This window comes from Alternaria burnsii (assembly GCF_013036055.1).
Source record: "Alternaria burnsii strain CBS107.38 chromosome Unknown 705, whole genome shotgun sequence".
Lineage (NCBI taxonomy): Eukaryota > Fungi > Ascomycota > Dothideomycetes > Pleosporales > Pleosporaceae > Alternaria > Alternaria burnsii.
Window position 1 is genome coordinate 1,747,613 of NW_024066107.1, and position 17,925 is coordinate 1,765,537.

Consider the following 17,925-nt stretch of genomic DNA (forward strand, 5'->3'; position numbering starts at 1 on the left):
CTAAGTCTTGCCCTTCTCGTACTCCAGGTCGGCCTCCTGAAGTTCAGCCTCTAACTGTGCGCGTGCGTCTGGCGCTGGTGAACTCGAAGCGCCCCGTGAACTCGACGGTCGTGATGCTAGTAGTGGGAGCTGGAGGCTCTCGGCGGCTTCGCTATTGTGTATCGATTTCTGGCGCTTGAGTGCAGGTTGCTCATTGTCAGAAGTAATTTCTACACCTTCAGAAGGAGCTGCTGCAGTGGCGAGCCCGAGTCGGTTTGCTTCGTCCGGATGCTGAGAGATCCACCGTTCGCACCATTGCTCACGGAGGACATCGTAGATGAAGAGAAACTGAACCTTGGACTGAACCATACCAGCTCGCTGGTCTCTGAGCATCTCGACAACCTTTAATATGGGATCTTCGTCGTCAGGTACATGGTCCAATGCGCCCTCTTGGAGCTCCTGCATGAGCCAATCGAGCGCAATAAAGGTTCCGCTGCGGCCGATACCTGCACTGCAGTGAACGATTCGTGGGTTGGTCGAATTGTCCGTGTTCTTGGACCGCGATATATCCACTAGCTTCAGCATACCAGCGCGATCGTCGCCTTCAGGCACGGAGAAATCAGGCCAGCCAGCAAAGAGCAGATGCCAGATTTTTTTCGACTCACTGCCATCATCTGTTGTCATGTCGATTTCCCTTACTTGTGTCCTAGCCTCTTGGTCTGTCGTGTACGAGGCCAAGTGGAGATTGTGTATGAAGCCGTCTTGAAACTCGTCGTGCTCGTTGATGCGCATATCTGGATTGGACAAGGATTGCGGGTAGTAGGGGTAGCATTTCTCTCGGTTCGCCTCGTGGGTCTGGGTCAGCATTACAATGACTGCGGGCGACTGGTTCTCCTTCCAGATCATGCGCCAGATGTGCGACCAGCTGTCAGCTTTGGGTCCTTGTGTTGCAATGTACTTGAGCTCGGTCGCAGACTTTGTCGTCTCGAGCACTATGGGCGAGGCATTGATGTAGTCGAAATGGCCGTCTGGTACCTCAAGGTGGACTCTGTTGGATTGGTATGGGTCAACGTTGATGTAGCGATTCCGGTTGGCATAATCCTCGCCGAAGCACCTCGCCCACTTGGGAGCCTCTTCCGAAGCACCGGCCTGGGCGCTGTCCCTCAGGCGCTCCACCTGGGCCATCTCCAAGCGATTCCATTTGGTGTGAATGTCCTTGGGCGACGTGAGGAAGGCGGGATACGGAACAGCATCGTGGCCATGTGCATGGCCTGTGGGTGGGGTGCTTGTGACGGACGAGTTGATGACGAGACTGCTGGTGCTTGCAGAGGGCGTGTTGGCGGCGGGCGTGTTGAGGGACGAGGTGGTGACTGATCGCGTGCTGTCCTTGCTACGGGAGCGCTTGGACGACGAGGGGGAAATGGGAACGCCGGCCGTGGCCATGGCTGGGTCGGTCCTGACGAGGACGCCCTTGAGCTTCGCCTTGCGCCGGAGGGCGCGGAGTTTATGCAGTTTGAACAAGTTTGCGGCGATGTGGTGGGATGATTCGGCTTCTGGCAATGGAGGGACAGCAAAGTTTGAAGACGGAATGGTGACGGGCGACGGTTAGGTGCAGGTCGTGGCGCGCCCAAGAAAGGAAAGATAGGCTGGAGAGTGGAGTGCGGCAGATGTTATGCCTCCACTGACACGTGTGCGACTACTCGTGGGGGTCCGGGGCCTCCCTAGGTCGATGTCTGCTGCGATGGTAGTAGTGTAGTGTCCAAGAACCAGGTCGAGCCAAGTGGAGCTGCTGGCGGGGGTGTCAGCGACGCATGGAGAAATGTAGCCGTGGGCCAAGTGATATACATGTCATGTCTGGAGCGCAGCACTTTGTAGCACAGTAGAGGAAACAATTGCTGGAGCGGGGATCCACTTCCAAACGTCAGGCGCCGTCGTCGTGTCACAATTGCTGGCAGGCCTATTCCCTGTCCATCGCACGCCGTCGCCACTATCCTCCCTCGGCCAACAAACCCAACGCCTGCCATCTGTGAATGTCACATTGAATACGCCATGGTTGCACCTTGGTTCGCACTCTTCGAGGTATGTGCCATGTCCAAACGAAACAGACATATCAAACTGACAGCTCGGAACAGGCTTGGGCCGTCGCAAAGGCACGTCGATAATCCCTTTGCTGCCACACACCGCTCCAGTTGCTGACTCTTCCAAGCTCATCCGATCCCCGGGATTCAATCGCGCCGTGCAAAAGGCCTATCGAAAGATCAACAGGCTGCCAGACTTTGAGCAGAAGAATGGCCAAGGCCGTATGTCTTTGTCCCATCGGATCAAAACTGCGGCTGCTAACACACTGTAGGCACGGGCCCATCATCGCTTGACCACTTCAAGGATGAGGTCAAGAATCAATTCCGGGAGCTCACATGGCAAAAGCGTCCTCCCAAGTGAAAGCGCCTTCGGTTCACGTCGCCCTCTCCACTCAATTCATCCACACATACGAAACGCATGACGGTTACGTTGCATACCCGCGCCACGTGGCAACTGTCAGGCATGACATGGGAACACAACGGCCAAACGTTCTGCGGCAAGCGCCACCCACGAAACATGTAAACCATGGGGCGCCTTCGAGGAACAAGGACACTAGAGGGCTGGAAAGCACGTCTGCCAGACACGCAAATCCATGTGAGAGCTGGGTGGGCTGAGCATGCAGTGCTCTTCATTCACTACATTTCCTGCTAGGTCGTATTGGCTTCACTTTGTTCTAGCCCGACAAGAGAGCTGCGGGCTGTACCGAAACACACGGCAAAAGGAAACAACATCCGTTTGGGGGTTGAGGCACTGAATATGTGAACGTTGAGTTCGTGGGTTCATGTAGTCCTGCGTTGATCATGGTATTCTGCTACCGTCATGTACTCTAATCCGGCGACGCCAATCAAATTTCGTAGCGCTTTCTTCACAATAAAAATATCCCCAGCCGACTCGGGTAGCTGCAAAGTATCTACCAAGCATCCACCGAGCACCCTCCATGACGATTGGATCCCGCGATTACGGTACACATTTGTGACTGACACATTACCGCATTGATGCAAGTCCTCGAATGGACTAGCCGGAGACGCATCACCATTTCAGATCTACTATCTTACCAGGTGGACGCTTATCCATGAGGTTGGGTTGTGACATACCTCCATGAAAGCATCCTTACGTCATGCATGGTCACAGTCGCCCTCTTATAGCAGTACCTCTTCCAGCGTCTACTTAGACAACAACCAAGACATACAACAGCCACGCTGCAAAATGCCCTCTGCAATAGTAACCGGCGCCACTGGTACTTATCACTCTCGCTTCATCGATTTCTGAACTAACGAACCCAGGCATCCTGGGCCGTGAGATTGTCTCAGAACTCAGCCAACACCGCCAACAATGGCCGACCATTCATGCCCTTTCCCGCAGTAAGAAGGAAGACTATTCCGCCAACGTCATCCACAATCACATCGACCTACAGTCCTCTCCTGATGACATGGCCAATGACCTCAAAAGTGTACGCGGAGAGTACATCTTCTTTGCCGCCTACCTGGCTCAAGACAAGGAAGACGACGCTTGGGAAGTCAACGGCCACATGCTGTCCAACTTCCTGTCCGCCCTTGAAAAGACGGGGGCAATCTCAGATGTCAAGCGAATCATCCTAGTATGTGGCGCAAAGCAATACGGTGTCCACTTGGGAATGCCTAAACAGCCCATGACAGAAGATGCTCCCTGGCTCACTGATACATCCAAGTGGCCCCCAAACTTTTATTATAACCAGCAAAATATCCTGCACGACTTCTGCAAGAAACATTCTAAAGAATGGGTTGCGACTTATCCCAACGACGTCATTGGCTTTGCCATGGGAAACTTTATGAATCTTTCCACTGCCATCGCTCTCTACGCCCTCGTATCCAAGGAACTCTCTGGTAATGATGGCCTTACTTTCCCTGGTTCCCCTGCATTTTACACAAAATTCGATTCCTTCACATCTTCCAAACTCCACGCTGAGTTCTGTAACTGGGCTGCTCTCGAGCCACGCGCTGCAAACCAGGCTTTCAACGTCGTCAACGGTGATGTGGAGAGCTGGCAGAACCTTTGGCCTAAAGTCGTCGAGTATTTTGGTGGCAGCGTCAAACGCAATCAGTTCGAGGGTGCACATAGTAGCGGTGGGGACATGTCGAGTGCCACGGATATGGCGCCCGAACCCCCCATTAGTGTGGTAGCAAACGAGATTGGCATTCAGGGAACGCCGGTACTGCAGAAGAGTGTTGTGGAGCAGCAAATTGATCTGGTCAAGTGGTCGCAACGTGCTGATGTCAAGGGTGCGTGGGAAAGCTTTGCCAAGCGCAAAGGCCTGGATAAGGACATCTTCGACAAAGCGACTTGGGCTTTCCTGGGCTTCGTGTTGGGACGCAGTTTCGATCTGGTGATTAGTATGAGTAAGGCGAGGGAGTGCGGTTGGACAGGGTATAGGGATACGTGGGCGAGTTTGAAAGATGTGTTTGAGCAAATGAAGGGAGCCGGTGTCTTGCCAAAAGCTTAGCTAAGATGGTTGTTCGAACCACAGGTACGATAAGAAGAATGACACAATGTGTATTACACACACTCTTATGATTTCTTGCATTGATGGGCATTATAGCACCGTGGTTCTTCTTACCTTGCATGGATCATCTATTAGAATACAGCGCCTCCTATAATGAATACCCTCTCTTCTTCTCGTCGCACCCACTGAATGACTTTATTCGCACTCTGCGCCAGCGCAGCCCTTGATGTATTGGCCGGTGCAACAGCATATAATTCAAACAGCGGTGTACTCCACGCCAATGCTATACACGTCGTGTTCGTCTCGTGATGCACCTTGAGCGTTGATGGCTTGTTGTGCACGTTACTATGGAGTTTGCTGTAGAGGTTGATCAATCTAGACAAAAGATGAGTATTAGCAAGGCGTCTTGGTGATAGTACATGACGAAAACGAATCATGCAAAGCGGGATAGTGCCAAGGGGAAAAGAATGGTAAGATCATGGATACAAAGAGCCACATACCGTCTCCTTTCCAAGTCACCTTCAAAATACGGTGTGTAACACGGCATGGTAAACTGCACGTTACCCCTTGACTTGTATAGAAAGTGTCTCAACGGACTCCCGGGCACGATATCCGTGCAAGTGGGACGCCCTTGCTGGACCGCTGTACGTATAGCCTCAATGGATCCATTGCGCTGCAAGTTCTGCGGAAATACCCGTTAGCAAAAAAAAAATACATCTAACTAGTGCGATTCTCTGTGCGTCTCTCTACTCTCAGGTAATCCTGGTCGAACACGAACCAGACGAGCGGTACGGCCGAAAGGCCGAGGGGATGTGAGAACGGGGCGAAAGGTAGGGGAGACACGGAACCCGAGGCGGAGGTACGACAAGGAGCATCGGAGCTGTTCACGTCCGAAGCCGAATGGCAACGGTGGCCCGTGAGCCTTGTACGGCAGATGTACAATATAGTATACGGGAATAACCCCATAAGAACCCATGAGAGAAGGCCGAAAAATGAGGGATTTTACCCTCCGATTCCGTGCGAGCCCACATGGTTCGATGGCATAATCTCAAGGCACGGGACAACGTCGTGGGACGGCACGGAGAGACCACTTGACCAACGATCCACGCGTCCTGATGTACCATCCCGGCATCCTGGACATTAAGGAGACTTTGTAAAGGAGTGTAAGGAAACCGGGTGAGCCTACCTCGACTAAATCATCCCTCATACGTCTAAGCTCGAAGAAGCTTTCCTTCTCCGCACTGATCAGGAGAACCGCGACCTCATCGTCCGCGCCGTCGCTCGTGCGAGGTCGCTCTTGCATCTGCTCCGTTGGATGTTCTAGGTTGAGGAAGCTGACGTACATGTACAAGTAACCGGTGTTGTTGAAGCCTGGTAAGCATAGTGGGATCCAGTTTTCTCCACCCCCAGCCTTGACGCTGCCAGCTTCGAAGAGCATGTTGAAGATCAGGTGGAGGTCGCCGGGGTGTAGACTGTGTTTCTTGGGTCGGACAACGGACACGAGCTTCCCGGATGCTACCAAGAGACCGTAGAGCAGGTTTTCGGAGCGGGTTTTCAGGAGGGTGTTGTTGATGGTGGTGCGGTGGGATTTGCGAAGCTTGAGACATTCGAGAGCGGAGAGCAATGTCGATGGTGAGCCTCTTGTGAAGCCATCTGCAAGTGCTGATAGTAGCGTCTCCGTGCCCTGCAGCGGTCTACGGAGATCGTAATTGGCGCGTACAGCAAACATGCGCTCCATACTAGGAAGGGTAAGGGTGGATAGGATCTGCATGTAGAGTGCTTCCAGCTGCGACCGAAGCTGAGAGTCGCTCTCTGGAAGCCGTGTAATGGCGACCAGGTTGAGCGGGCCCTTTGACATGACGACGAAGCGTACATGTCCCGCTGTGAAACCTCTCAATGTATCGTTTGTGGATTGGTAGAAGGATATGATGGTCTGTACGACGCCGATGTAGTTTGTGATGAGCTGGTCGTCACCGTGTCGGCTGTATATAGGTTTGCCGGCACTCGAGAGGATGAGGAAATGCTTGAGCTTTGCGCGCCACTGGTGCATCACGGCTTCTATTGACTACATCAGTAAGAGCTACGTCTAGGTACATGCCATGCGTCTGACCTTCGTTCGATCCATCCATAGCCATGTCGTCGACGTCGTCAAACTCGCGATGGAAAGCTGCCTCGAAATGCGGATCTGGGGGAAACATGCCCTGCGCTTCGGCATCGACGAATTTGTGACGCAATGTCCTGAGCAGCGACTTCTCTTGCTCCGACTTTTCAACCTGGCCCATGACTTCGCCCAGTATGCTCTCCTGGTACCCTGCTGCCTCTATCGTTGGCGCATAGCTGCGTATGCTCGCGCTGTCGTCGGCGTCGCTAAGGTTATGAGAGCCTAGGTTTGCGCCCACGACGTCGCGCGGCTTGGGCCCAGAGGACGTTGGCGACTCATCTTTGGCGTCTGTGGCAAATGCCTGTGTCCTCGCCACGGACAGCTGTGTGGTGGCTTTGGAAAGGAGCTGTGGTCTCCCGGGCGCTGTAGAGTGCGACGTCGAGGGTCGGGATAGCAGACCGAGTCCGGGTCGTGGTGGCAGTGGCGGCGGGGCTTCTTCTTTTGACGCCAGCGAGCCTGTAGAGGTGCTGCGCGAGAAGCTTCGTATTATACTGAGCGTCGGATTGGCAAAGTCCTGCTGCTCAATCGGCTCCCCTGTCATCGACTTGGCCGAACCATTGCTGCTCTCCTGCGTCGGCGTCGTGGGCGAGCTGGGCTCAGCGTTCCCAGTCTCGGCCATCAAGACAGCGGGCGAGGGTCATCCACACAGCGGATTGTTGTTTGTTATGACATGGCGCGTCAACAGAGGCGCGCATGTCGCGAGGCTCTGTGATCGTGACGCTTACCCAGGTGATCCATCACGCATGGACCAATGACGTTGCTGCGCTGTCATCGACACCGGATCATCGACTCCACGCTTGTCTGACTACCATTTCGCCTCTAGACACACCTCTGCATAAACAAGATGCGCGGAAGTGCACTATCCGTGCCAGGCCCTCACCTCATACATGTGCTTGTCGTTCACCGGACCCCACAAATAGCTCCTATATGCACGTCTCACCCGCCATGCCCATTTCTGAGCTCTGATGTACTTCACCGACAACACCACCACCACCACCACCTTCGCTGACCTACCCCACACCTGTCTTTGGTTTCCTCTCGCCGTCTCGTACTCAGCTGTGTCAACGCGTTCGCCTATTCTTAGCCAGACTCTCCTATGGCGTGCCTGGTATTTCCGGCGTAGTGAGAATAGCGGTATGCATTATGACCTATTAACAGCCTCGTGCTTGGGCAATTTGACGAAAAAGTAAGGAAGTGAACCGAATTCAACCACCACCTCCCTTGCTTCCCTTCTTTTGACTTGGGCGGCAACATCGTATTGCAGTAAGGGAGTCTTAAGTTCAGTCGGAACTTGTACTATCCAATCACCACGCATCTGAGATCAGGAGCCTTTCCTCAAGCCGATGCTATGTACCAAAGCCCAATCCAATCAATGCCACATCCCTCAACACCAGATGATGTAACGACGTTCAATTACACTCTGGATTGGCCTTATCTTGAGAATCCCAGTAACACCACTTTTGTCGGACACACCCAGATCGATATTTGCCGTTGTCCAAGATACAATCTCCTTTCGCAAGACGAAAACGAGCCAGGTCACATCTACACCCGCTACAGTTGTGCAGGTCCCGAACTCCGCTTCAAAACAGGACATGAAGAGCTATGGGTATTACAAGCCCCTCACGGGCCAATCAATATGCTAAGGCCTGCGACAAAAGAGGAGAAGGACCGACGGGATGAGATTCACGACGATGCGGAGCCAATAGCATATGGAAGTCGGAACTTCCTTTTCCTCACAGGCCCTTGCCCGCGGGGACGGTACCAGGCATATGCTACACACAAGTGGTTGGAGAGCATCAGCGTATCAGCCCGCCAACATGTCTCATGTCTATCCCTTCTAGTCCAACCCTACGAAGAAGATGCTTCCGACGCTGCGACTAGGAGAGCATACTCGGAGCTAAGCGGATACATCTTGCAACACTTACCAGGATTCAAGATGCTGCACCTCAACATCTGGGATGATGAGATGAAACTTTACAGTGCGGCGAGCGAGTTCAGTGTCCTTCTACACAGAGAAGATGTCATTATTGCCGTTCGATGCAACCAGTGGAATGAAGAGACTAGAGAATACGATGATTCTAGGATGTTCTTGGCAGATATGAGTGCGGTACCGCACAGAACACGGTCAGAGACGTTCGTTGAGGAAATTCAAGACGATAAGACTCAAGAAGACAATTTGGATAAACAAGACGATGCTCATGAGGCTCTACACAAAGAGCTTGGCACGGCAGGAGATAAGTCAACGAGTGATGATGAGTTTCACGAGGCACCTTCCTCCCAGGTCGACAAATCCGATACCGAACTTGGGCATGAATCCGAAGATGGTTGGACCGACGCCGCAATGAGTCCTATGGACACCGACAAAGACTGGCAGATACTATAGGAATGACATCCGCATCACGCGAATCAGAGGATTCATACAGGACGCCGAACACATGCTCGCTGGACGCCATATTCATCGCTCTGCTCACTCTGTTCAATGCAAACCTGATGGGTGTATCGCTGATAAAAGTGACTTGAACTCGCGCATCCTTAATTCAAGACGTGAGCCTGAACATTGGGTGGTCATCACCCAAATTATCGGCATCTACCTCCTGCAGCCTCCCATCCCGCTCACCCCTCTCCCTCTTCGCATTTTCCCACTTTACCATGAAGAAAAGTGCCGTGCAAGCCGATGCACAAATCCACAACATACCCAAACTCACTCCGTACCCTGTCGGATATGTCGGCATTTCACTCTGCAAAAAGATGTTGCTCGCCACGATGCCTCCTAGGTTTCCGAACCCAACTTGCATCGCAGAACTGACGGATCGCTTGTAGTGTCCAGATACAAGGTTGGACATCCAAACGAGCACAACAGGCTGAGTGATGTAACCACCCGGTACAATGAGAAAGAGGGCAAAGTACTTGACGCCAGCTGAGAGGTTGCCTTGCGCAAGAAGCATGATGTACCCAATCGATGCGACGACGAGACCGAAGATACAAAACCAGTAGCGATGGCGGAGGCGATCGGTCAGCCATGCCGTGATGACCGCAGTGATAGTCGCTACCACAAAGATGGGAATCGACCGTACTTGGGCGGCGGCGGAGGTGTAGCCGAGTTCTTTGACAATTGTTGGGGTGAAGAAAGACCCAGCATAGCCAGTATTCACAATTCCTTACACGTGGGGGTGTATGGTCAGCATATGTCTGCAGAGGTAGATGGAGTGAACAGCAAAGGTCCTTACCGAAATATGCAGCTGTTCCCAGGTAAATTTTAGGGTCGGAAAATATCCTCTTCGCTGCTCTCTTGTCCAGCCTATTCATCACAGCATCACCGGTATCGGCACTGAGTCGTGCTATGAGAAGAGCTCTCTCTTCCTCGTTGAGGAACTTTGCCTGTTCGGGCCAGTCTGTGACCCAGAACTTTGTAACAACACCAGCCACAACTGTGATTATACCTTCTATAATGAAAATCCACCGCCTATATCGTTGATTTGCAGAGTTAGTGTCTGCCCCGCATATATTTGGTAGATTTGGGTTCTTACCATCCTCCATAGCCTGCAATGCCGTCCATCTTAGCAATAGCAAATGCGAGGAGCTGGGGAAAGTCAGTCTGAGCCGCAAAGTGACGCGGGAATACCTACACCTCCAAAAGCGCCGGCGATGATGCTTGCAGTAAAGAACAGTGTGAGGCGCCATTGTAGCTCATAACGCTTGTAGTACATCGAGATGAGGTACACACAACCTATGCAAGTTTAGTTTTGAAGCTCATGTCCTAATGTAAATCTATCACACACCAGGAAACAATCCTGCCTCAAAGAAGCCTAGCAGAATGCGCATGGCTACCAAGCCTTCAAAATTGTTCACGAGTCCCATCCCGATGGTTGAGAGGCCTGATAATCATTAGTATGACACATATACAAAGATAATCAGAACTCACCCCAGAGTACCATGATCAAGCTTAGCCATGTTGAAGGCTTGAGCTTCTTCAATATCAAGTTTGACGGTACCTCGAAAAGGATGTAAGGAACGAAGAATATGAATAAAGCGATATTATAGCGATAAGCCAGCGGTCCTGTCATGTCCAGGTCTTCTACTAGTCCTTGTATCTTCGCATTGCCTAGGCATGTTAGCGCAGTGAACACGTTACTAGAAATGGATCACTGTACCGATGTTGACACGATCCAGAAACGCTAAGAGAAACAGGACAAAGAGGGGCGGAAGAACGCGAAGGTCGCACTTGAGAAGTAGCTTCTTCTCAGCGATTGGGTCTATGTTATTTCCATGGGTATCGTTGATGATCTCGATCTTATTGTCTGGCAAACTCGATGGTTTCTCCGCTAGATTCGCCATGGTTGATTTGGTAGAGGACGCGGCGCTTGCTAAGACTTGGGTTGCAGGATAAATAGTAGTAATGCTTGTGTGACAGGCGCTTTGTAGCTGCATGCAATTCCTCTTACATCAGTAAGGGTGTACGAAACTTGATGGTTGTAGCCAATCAGATTAGGTCGCCTTTCGCCGACTTGAACACCCGGTGAACGGCTACGCTTCCGCTTTGCGGGGAAGAAGCAAGCCAAGTGATGGAACAGTGCCGCACGTTTTCCGCTGATCGTCAAAGGACAAGCCATGATACGTCAAAGTGGTGACTAGCTTTGCATGACTTGAAATGTTGGTAGGGCAAAGCGACAAAGGAAACAATAGTGCCGCAGCTGAGACAGCACGTGTGAAGGAGCTCTTTTTATTGAATTGACCCAACACCTGTGTCAACCCTACATTTTAGTATACTCTAGAAGTATACGCAGTGTTTTGCACTAACATAGTAGAACACATAACATATTGCATACCTTTAGTGTTTAGTATGGTCGCGGGCCGACTCGATAGAGTTGAGCCTCTGCATACGACAGGTGCGGTACGTCGGGACTGCACTCTGGGCGTTTTCGCAATACACGGCTCTTCCACAGTGTTCAGAGATGTGGTCTACGATATGTCCGGATGCCATGGGTTGGGTAGAAGGTAGTGACGAAGAATCTACGAACAAGGATGGCACTAGACGATGAAGATGGATGGCATACGCCAATTTGGATAGACAGAACGTAGACGTCAACACTACATCCATGAACATACCTGTACAGCCTGATAGGTTTTCAAGAACCCGACTTGTTCATGAGACCACCTTACGAGATGGGCGAGTGTCTGCTAGTCACGGCATCGTTTCCGTGGTGCTCGCTGAAGTAGAAGGTGATGCGACGACAACGCGAGGCCCGCACGAGTGGTATTATGGCCACCACTCCATGAAATATGTGTAGTCGCTTTGTAGATACTAGTAGGAAGCGTTGATCATAGCTTGGATGCGGCGATGATGATGGTGATGGTGATGGCGCGAGATGTGCAAAGCCAGGGCCAGGGATTATGCACCAAGACGCACTAGCGCCAGTAACTACTCGCTTACTGGTGACCACAGACAGAGCGCAAATTCGACCAGTTCCGACATCAGCTCTTCGACAATACAACAAAGCCAAATCGACAACAACAACCGTCGCCATGGCCAGTACGTCTACAACAAGTCACTTGTTACTGCCAAGATATTAATGCAACTGTGCAGAATCCAAGAACTCGTCCCAGCACAACCAGTCCAAGAAGAACCACCGAAACGGGTACGCATCACCCTCCTCCATCGCACGCGCCATGAATCCGCGGATAGTCCATCTACAACGCGAAGGATCGTGAATGCGTTGTTGAGAACCAAAAGCTGATACAATGGCAATGCAGTATCAAGAAGCCCAAGACCCACCGTTACCCCTCGCTCAAGGGAACCGACCCCAAGTTCAGGAGGAACCACAGGCATGCTCTTCACGGCACCATGCGCGCTCTGGTGCGTACTGACGGCTCACTCCTACACGGAAACGCGGCTCGCTAACAACTATACAGAAGGAGGTCAAGGAGGGCAAGCGCGACGCGGCATAAAGGACGATACGATTACGAGCGAGCGACGATGGCGGTTTTCGATTCCTTTATGAGACATCTGGTCGGCGTCAATGGCATTCGGACTTTCTATGACAGCTTCGAACTCAAGGGATTGGAGCACGCGGCTTCACGCCTACCGCAGGCATGAAATGTGGCAATGAAATAAGTCGAAAAGTCAGGTCGGTTCCACCAGCGCGCGACTGTCCAAGTGATGTGTTAGGCTGTTTGACCGTTCGCAACGTCTTCAGGTAAGTGAGAGACATGATCAACGAGGCACCAACCTCAACCCAGCCATTAGTGTGTACAGCAACAGAGCTCTCCCATGCTCGACCTGCTGAAGGAATATCTATCGTGGCAAGAACAACCATCCCCATCATTACCAAACACACGACCTTTTACCCCGTAAGGTACGTGTGCATGAAGATGGGGTTACATACCAACTGTTGAATCAGAGTTTTGGGACTTTCGGTGCATCTCTTAGGGAGCTTGTGCAGATAGTATCTCACAAAATAGTATACATTCGGTTGTATCGCAATGAATAACATTTTACTCTCCAGATTGTGCATCTTCTTTTGTTCATTTCAGATGATGACGCCTTCCCAAGGTACCATTTGCCGGATCGGCGGGGTAATCTCTGGCGCCTCACCACCTCCGTTACATTACTCTCTCTCTGTGTGGTAACTACGTCGGCCCTCCGGAATTGGTGCGACAGCGTGCACAACCGCCATATATTGACAGGCAATCGTCACGCTCTTGGAATCTCTCCGCGGAGGCAAGTCGGCCGAGACGTTCCGGTTCCTGACGTTACTGCACAGCCCTGCCGCAACCCGACCCGATCAGCTAGCAGCCCTACACCCCGGATTCAGCCGTCATACTTCTTTCCTGTCTTATGTTGCAAAAGGCCATATTTCCAATCCTTCTTTCTCCACTATCTAGTCCTCCCCGACCGTGCGTCCAGCCAGCCCTTCAAACCCCCGCCTACTCGCTCCCATCGAACGTCAGCGTCGGTCCTTCCAACACCCCACCATGGCTACACAAGCGCACTGCGCATATTGTTTCGAAAGCCTCGTCGCAAGCCTCGAGAAGCGTCCTTCTCTCACTCTAGCCCAAGTAGAGCACCTCTGGGCGAAATATAACTCGGAACCCACCACAACCTCTGAGCTCGAAGATGAGACCGAAGCAGAACAAGCAGAACAAGCAGAACAAGCCGCACTTGCATCCGCGTCTGCGTCCGTATCCGCATCAGCAGATGGCTCATACAAACCCGCCGCTATATCGCGCATCCTGGCCTCTCCTCCCTCGTCAGCTAGCTCCTCAAGCCTGCAAAGCGCAAGTTCGACACCCAGTGGCCCTAGCAGCGAGACACCAAGCAGTCTTACAAGCCAGAGCAGCAGTTCTACAAACTTGACTGACAAAGAAGCTGAGGAAGAGGAGGAAGAAGAGCATCCGTTATTCGTAACGTGGAACACAATCTCACGTTCTGGCGACAAGCGACTACGGGGCTGTATCGGGACCTTTGAAGCACAACCACTCACGAAAGGTCTCTCTGACTACGCGCTGACGGCCGCGTTCGACGATACGCGTTTCTCGCCTATTACCACACGCGAATTGCCAACCCTCGAATGTGCTGTCACTCTCCTCACAGATTTTGAGCCTGTTGACGATGCCATGGATTGGGAGATTGGCAAACATGGCTTGCGGATCAGTTTCCACGAAAAGGGTAGACGCTACGGGAGTACGTATCTGCCTGATGTTGCGAGCGAACAAGGGTGGACCAAGGAAGAAGCGCTGGTTAGTCTAATGAGGAAGGCTGGATGGAATGGCAAGAAGGCGGATTGGAACAAGGTTTCGTTGAGGATTGTGAGGTACCAGGGGAAGAAGGTGGGGTTGGGCTGGGGCGAGTGGAGGAGTTGGAGAGATTGGGTTGATGAGGAGATGGCTGATGTTTAGGGTGTGAGCAGGTGAGAAGTCAAGATACCCTTTTGAGGGAGTGCTCTGAGGCCTCTTTGAGAACCACAGAAGTATACGGTTGCATCATGATTAACGATGATAATGGATAGCGATGGCGCTACAAGAGGGATACATGTCGACGAGCTTTGATAGACAAGAAAGTTCGATACCCTATGGCAATGAACAACGAATCCTTTTACCCCAAGATCACCCTATCCCAATGACTGCAAATGACCTGTTCGAAACGCCGTCGTATCTCGTCCCCAAGTATATACAAAAGAAGTTTTATACTCGATCATGATCAAATGCATTTTTGCACCCAACTACTACTTCTTCTTCATCCAAGGATGGGTGCGTCATGGTATCACTCTGTCAGACAGTATTCCTTACGACCAAATCCGGAATTATAGCCTCATCTGCGGAGAAAACACGTCTACATGACGTACAGCAAATCGGTATCTATTTCAATCAGTTTGCCGTTCCCGTTCATAGCGAGGTATGGGAAAGCACTCACTCAACGGATGACTGCAGCTCAATTGAGGCTTTTGGTCATATTTGCCCTGTAGCTCATCACGGATGCTGTTGAGCAGTTGTACATAGCTTTGGTTAGGATTCTTGCGGAGCGAAGAGATGAAAGCCCAAGACATAGCTCCCGTAGCTTCTCCACCAATACTTGCGTCGGCCCTGTAAAGTGTCCAGCATTAGTATTGCCTACATTAAATCTAGAGGTGGGTTGGGGAGAGACTTACGAAGTCTGCGTATCCTTGGATCCACTCCACATGATTACGTCCGCAGGGCTAGTTTTCGTTCTTAGGTTCTTCTTGTACACTTCATCTCCATTCACTGCCTTCTTAAACAGACTTGTGGCACCACCAATCATGCTGCCAATGTCGCCACGCGCATAGCTCGCCACGATACCCAACAGACCCTGACCAGCTTCCTTGGCCAAGTTGGGCTCCTTGAGCACACCTTGGGTGGAGTAGAGGTAAGGCAGGTCAAGGGCGGAGCCGGAATGACAAGAATCGAAGATGGCGGTGAGTCGCACACCGGGCTGAAGGGGTGTGACCATGATACGGTGCATCTCGTCGTCGACAATGTGACCGGCCGTGCGGAAATCCACTGGATAGATGACCTCGTCGTAGCCATCATCTTCGTCGCCGTCGAGATCCTTGGTTTGACCGCCGTGGCCTAGTGTGAGTTAGCATGGATGAAAGCAGCACGGTATAAAAGCAGAGGCGCACCTGAGTAGTGGAAGAACAAAGAGTCGTTTGGCCTTGCGTCTTTGACCAGCCAATGCATCGCTCTCAAGATGTTGGCTTTAGTCGGCTGGCTCATGGGGTTCTGCTGGTCGTCGGTCAAGGTGACCATGTCCTCCCGCTTGTAGCCAAAGAACTCATTCAAGTAGGTGCTCATGTTCTTTACATCGTTGATGCAACCGCGAAGCTGTCCTCGTTGGCCGAAGTAGTTGATGCCGATCAGGAGGGCTTTCCGTCGACCATTGCATGCCGAGTATTGAAACGAATAGCCGTTGGGTGCGCCATGGCCGAAGTTCTGTGCGCCCGAGGGCGGTGGTGGGGGCGCGTTGTGGTTTCCATGTGTCCATTGATTGCTGTTGGCTGTGGGCATCATGCCTGGACGGGGAGGTTGTTGCGGAGGTGGTGCGCCGTAGTTGCCATACTGCTGTGGTGGTGGTGGTCCCTGTGCAAATCAGCCTCTACTCCAGCCATGATTTGCTTGTCAGCATGCCATATGCGTACCTGGTTGTATCCATACTGCTGCGGAGGCGGCGTAGGTTGACCATAGTTGTTGTTGTAGGGTGGTTGCGGGCTCTGGTATCCATATTGCTGTGGAGGACTGGTATCCGTCAGCACCCGTGGAGCATTACTCGTCATTCTCTACTCACGGAGCACCGTAGTTCTGCTGTGGAGGCGGGTATCCTTGCGGAGGCGGGCCACCATAGCCATTCTGAGGCGGTGGAGGAGCGCCGTAGCCACCGCCGCCGTGGTATTGCTGGCCGGGATAGTAGGACATGTCGAGTTACAGTGTGCGATTGAGGTCGGGGCTTCTTCCAAAGTGCGCGCGTTCAGGCAGAGATGCCGAATAGCCGTGAACGATGGGAGATCAAATGCCCGTTTGGGAGCGCGCTCTTCACTGCTTCAAATAAGACGCGAAAGAAAGCCGTCGTCAGTCCTGTAATAGAGTGCGGCTGACGGTGCGTCGGTAACGTCGAGAGATGCGGTAGTAGCGCGGGGTTTGGCTGGTAAGGATGGCTAAGGCTGAACTCTGACAAAGCTATTGCATCCAAGCTTCCAAACCCGTGGGCCTCTTCAAATCTCACTCGACTCCAGATGTCTGGGTAGGCAAGACCAATTTCGACAATAGGCAACACGACTGAGGATCTCTAGGAGCAGTAGGGGATCCAGACAATTTAGGGGCGTGCACGATGGAAATAAGTCGCTACGGAGATGAAAGAAGACGGAAAAGGCCCAAGGCACGACGAGTCCCCAGTGCCGCATCTCCCGTCGCAGTAGCCCTCCCATTCGTCAAACAGTCCGTCATGCCCAATTCGTCCCTCCTCTTCCCGTCGAAGCCTCTTTCTGCCATTCGTGACATGGGGTCGCGTGGGATGCCACGATGCCAGCGAGCTACAAGGCTAGTTAGCTCGTCCGGTCTCGTACGCGAGACGGCAACACCGACGATCCCTAGGGCCAGGGTGGGTCCAACTAGGGGCAGATCTGTTTCCTTGGAGCTGGGCTCGACTAATGCTGTTGTACGCCATCTGTTCTGGATATGGGAGGGATTGCAATACTTTGGGCGACATTCGGTCATGACATTCTTGCTTTTGCGACTCTAATTGCTATCTATACTTCTGCATTCCTATGTGCTTACCCATCGCAAAGTCTCTCATCTCATTTCCTTCCAAACCCTCCAACATAGGTACTCTGTCATCCCAGTCCATCTCCGAAACCAACCCATCGGCCCTTACTTCAGCCATCTACAATTTACCCTGCCCCTAGCCACATCTCCTACACAGCATCATGCGCCCCGCCGAATGCGGCCTGTAACGCGATAGGCATACAACACCACTTGGCTACATGCTGTGCCATCAGCCTCTTCTCAAACCGTCCTGTCATCGTCTACACGATCCCACCTTTGCGTAGTGGCAAGGAGCCTTTGGGGCACTCTTCCATCCAGTTCAGGTCCTTACACCAAAGCACACCAAAGCGCTGGCTGCTGCACCCTGTCTTCAAAGGCTGGCGCTAGGGCAATCTAGCCCCTCGTGTGGCTTGCGCAGAACGCTGCACGCCAACGGCGAGGACCGAATGGTATT

The 17,925-nt window shown here is 52.3% G+C and overlaps 9 protein-coding genes across 9 annotated transcripts; 5 read left to right on the forward strand and 4 right to left on the reverse strand.

Moving 5' to 3' along the window:
- On the reverse strand, positions 1–1,422 carry GT037_000617 (tyrosine-protein phosphatase 2; the record flags this gene model as incomplete). The annotated part of the gene is made up of 1 exon (XM_038925664.1): positions 1–1,422. One exon carries the CDS (start codon positions 1,420–1,422, stop codon positions 1–3), a length of 1,422 nt encoding a protein of 473 aa, XP_038791520.1.
- Positions 1,423–2,028: 606 nt separating this feature from the next.
- GT037_000618 (uncharacterized protein) lies at positions 2,029–2,418 on the forward strand (the record flags this gene model as incomplete). The annotated part of the gene is made up of 3 exons (XM_038925665.1): positions 2,029–2,058; positions 2,186–2,279; positions 2,330–2,418. The coding sequence occupies 3 exons, from the start codon at positions 2,029–2,031 to the stop codon at positions 2,416–2,418; spliced, it is 213 nt and encodes a 70-aa protein (XP_038791521.1).
- An 846-nt stretch (positions 2,419–3,264) lies between these two features.
- GT037_000619 (nad-binding protein) lies at positions 3,265–4,537 on the forward strand (the record flags this gene model as incomplete). The annotated part of the gene is made up of 2 exons (XM_038925666.1): positions 3,265–3,295; positions 3,342–4,537. The coding sequence occupies 2 exons, from the start codon at positions 3,265–3,267 to the stop codon at positions 4,535–4,537; spliced, it is 1,227 nt and encodes a 408-aa protein (XP_038791522.1).
- A 131-nt stretch (positions 4,538–4,668) lies between these two features.
- On the reverse strand, positions 4,669–7,317 carry GT037_000620 (duf-domain-containing protein; the record flags this gene model as incomplete). The annotated part of the gene is made up of 4 exons (XM_038925667.1): positions 4,669–4,942; positions 5,038–5,219; positions 5,724–6,595; positions 6,648–7,317. 4 exons carry the CDS (start codon positions 7,315–7,317, stop codon positions 4,669–4,671), a joined length of 1,998 nt encoding a protein of 665 aa, XP_038791523.1.
- Positions 7,318–8,070: 753 nt separating this feature from the next.
- Positions 8,071–9,081, forward strand: GT037_000621 (uncharacterized protein; the record flags this gene model as incomplete). The annotated part of the gene is made up of 1 exon (XM_038925668.1): positions 8,071–9,081. The coding sequence occupies one exon, from the start codon at positions 8,071–8,073 to the stop codon at positions 9,079–9,081; it is 1,011 nt and encodes a 336-aa protein (XP_038791524.1).
- A 154-nt stretch (positions 9,082–9,235) lies between these two features.
- On the reverse strand, positions 9,236–11,033 carry GT037_000622 (mfs general substrate transporter; the record flags this gene model as incomplete). Its single annotated transcript, XM_038925669.1, has 7 exons — positions 9,236–9,855; positions 9,926–10,161; positions 10,226–10,278; positions 10,325–10,425; positions 10,478–10,573; positions 10,621–10,800; positions 10,850–11,033. 7 exons carry the CDS (start codon positions 11,031–11,033, stop codon positions 9,236–9,238), a joined length of 1,470 nt encoding a protein of 489 aa, XP_038791525.1.
- A 1,031-nt stretch (positions 11,034–12,064) lies between these two features.
- GT037_000623 (60s ribosomal protein l29) lies at positions 12,065–12,644 on the forward strand (the record flags this gene model as incomplete). Its single annotated transcript, XM_038925670.1, has 4 exons — positions 12,065–12,228; positions 12,283–12,334; positions 12,382–12,552; positions 12,609–12,644. The coding sequence occupies 4 exons, from the start codon at positions 12,065–12,067 to the stop codon at positions 12,642–12,644; spliced, it is 423 nt and encodes a 140-aa protein (XP_038791526.1).
- Positions 12,645–13,670: 1,026 nt separating this feature from the next.
- Positions 13,671–14,594, forward strand: GT037_000624 (uncharacterized protein; the record flags this gene model as incomplete). Its single annotated transcript, XM_038925671.1, has 1 exon — positions 13,671–14,594. The coding sequence occupies one exon, from the start codon at positions 13,671–13,673 to the stop codon at positions 14,592–14,594; it is 924 nt and encodes a 307-aa protein (XP_038791527.1).
- Positions 14,595–15,027: 433 nt separating this feature from the next.
- Positions 15,028–16,625, reverse strand: GT037_000625 (peptidase c14 caspase catalytic; the record flags this gene model as incomplete). Its single annotated transcript, XM_038925672.1, has 6 exons — positions 15,028–15,053; positions 15,109–15,278; positions 15,344–15,782; positions 15,836–16,292; positions 16,352–16,448; positions 16,498–16,625. The coding sequence occupies 6 exons, from the start codon at positions 16,623–16,625 to the stop codon at positions 15,028–15,030; spliced, it is 1,317 nt and encodes a 438-aa protein (XP_038791528.1).
- Between the last annotated feature and the right edge of the window lie 1,300 nt (positions 16,626–17,925).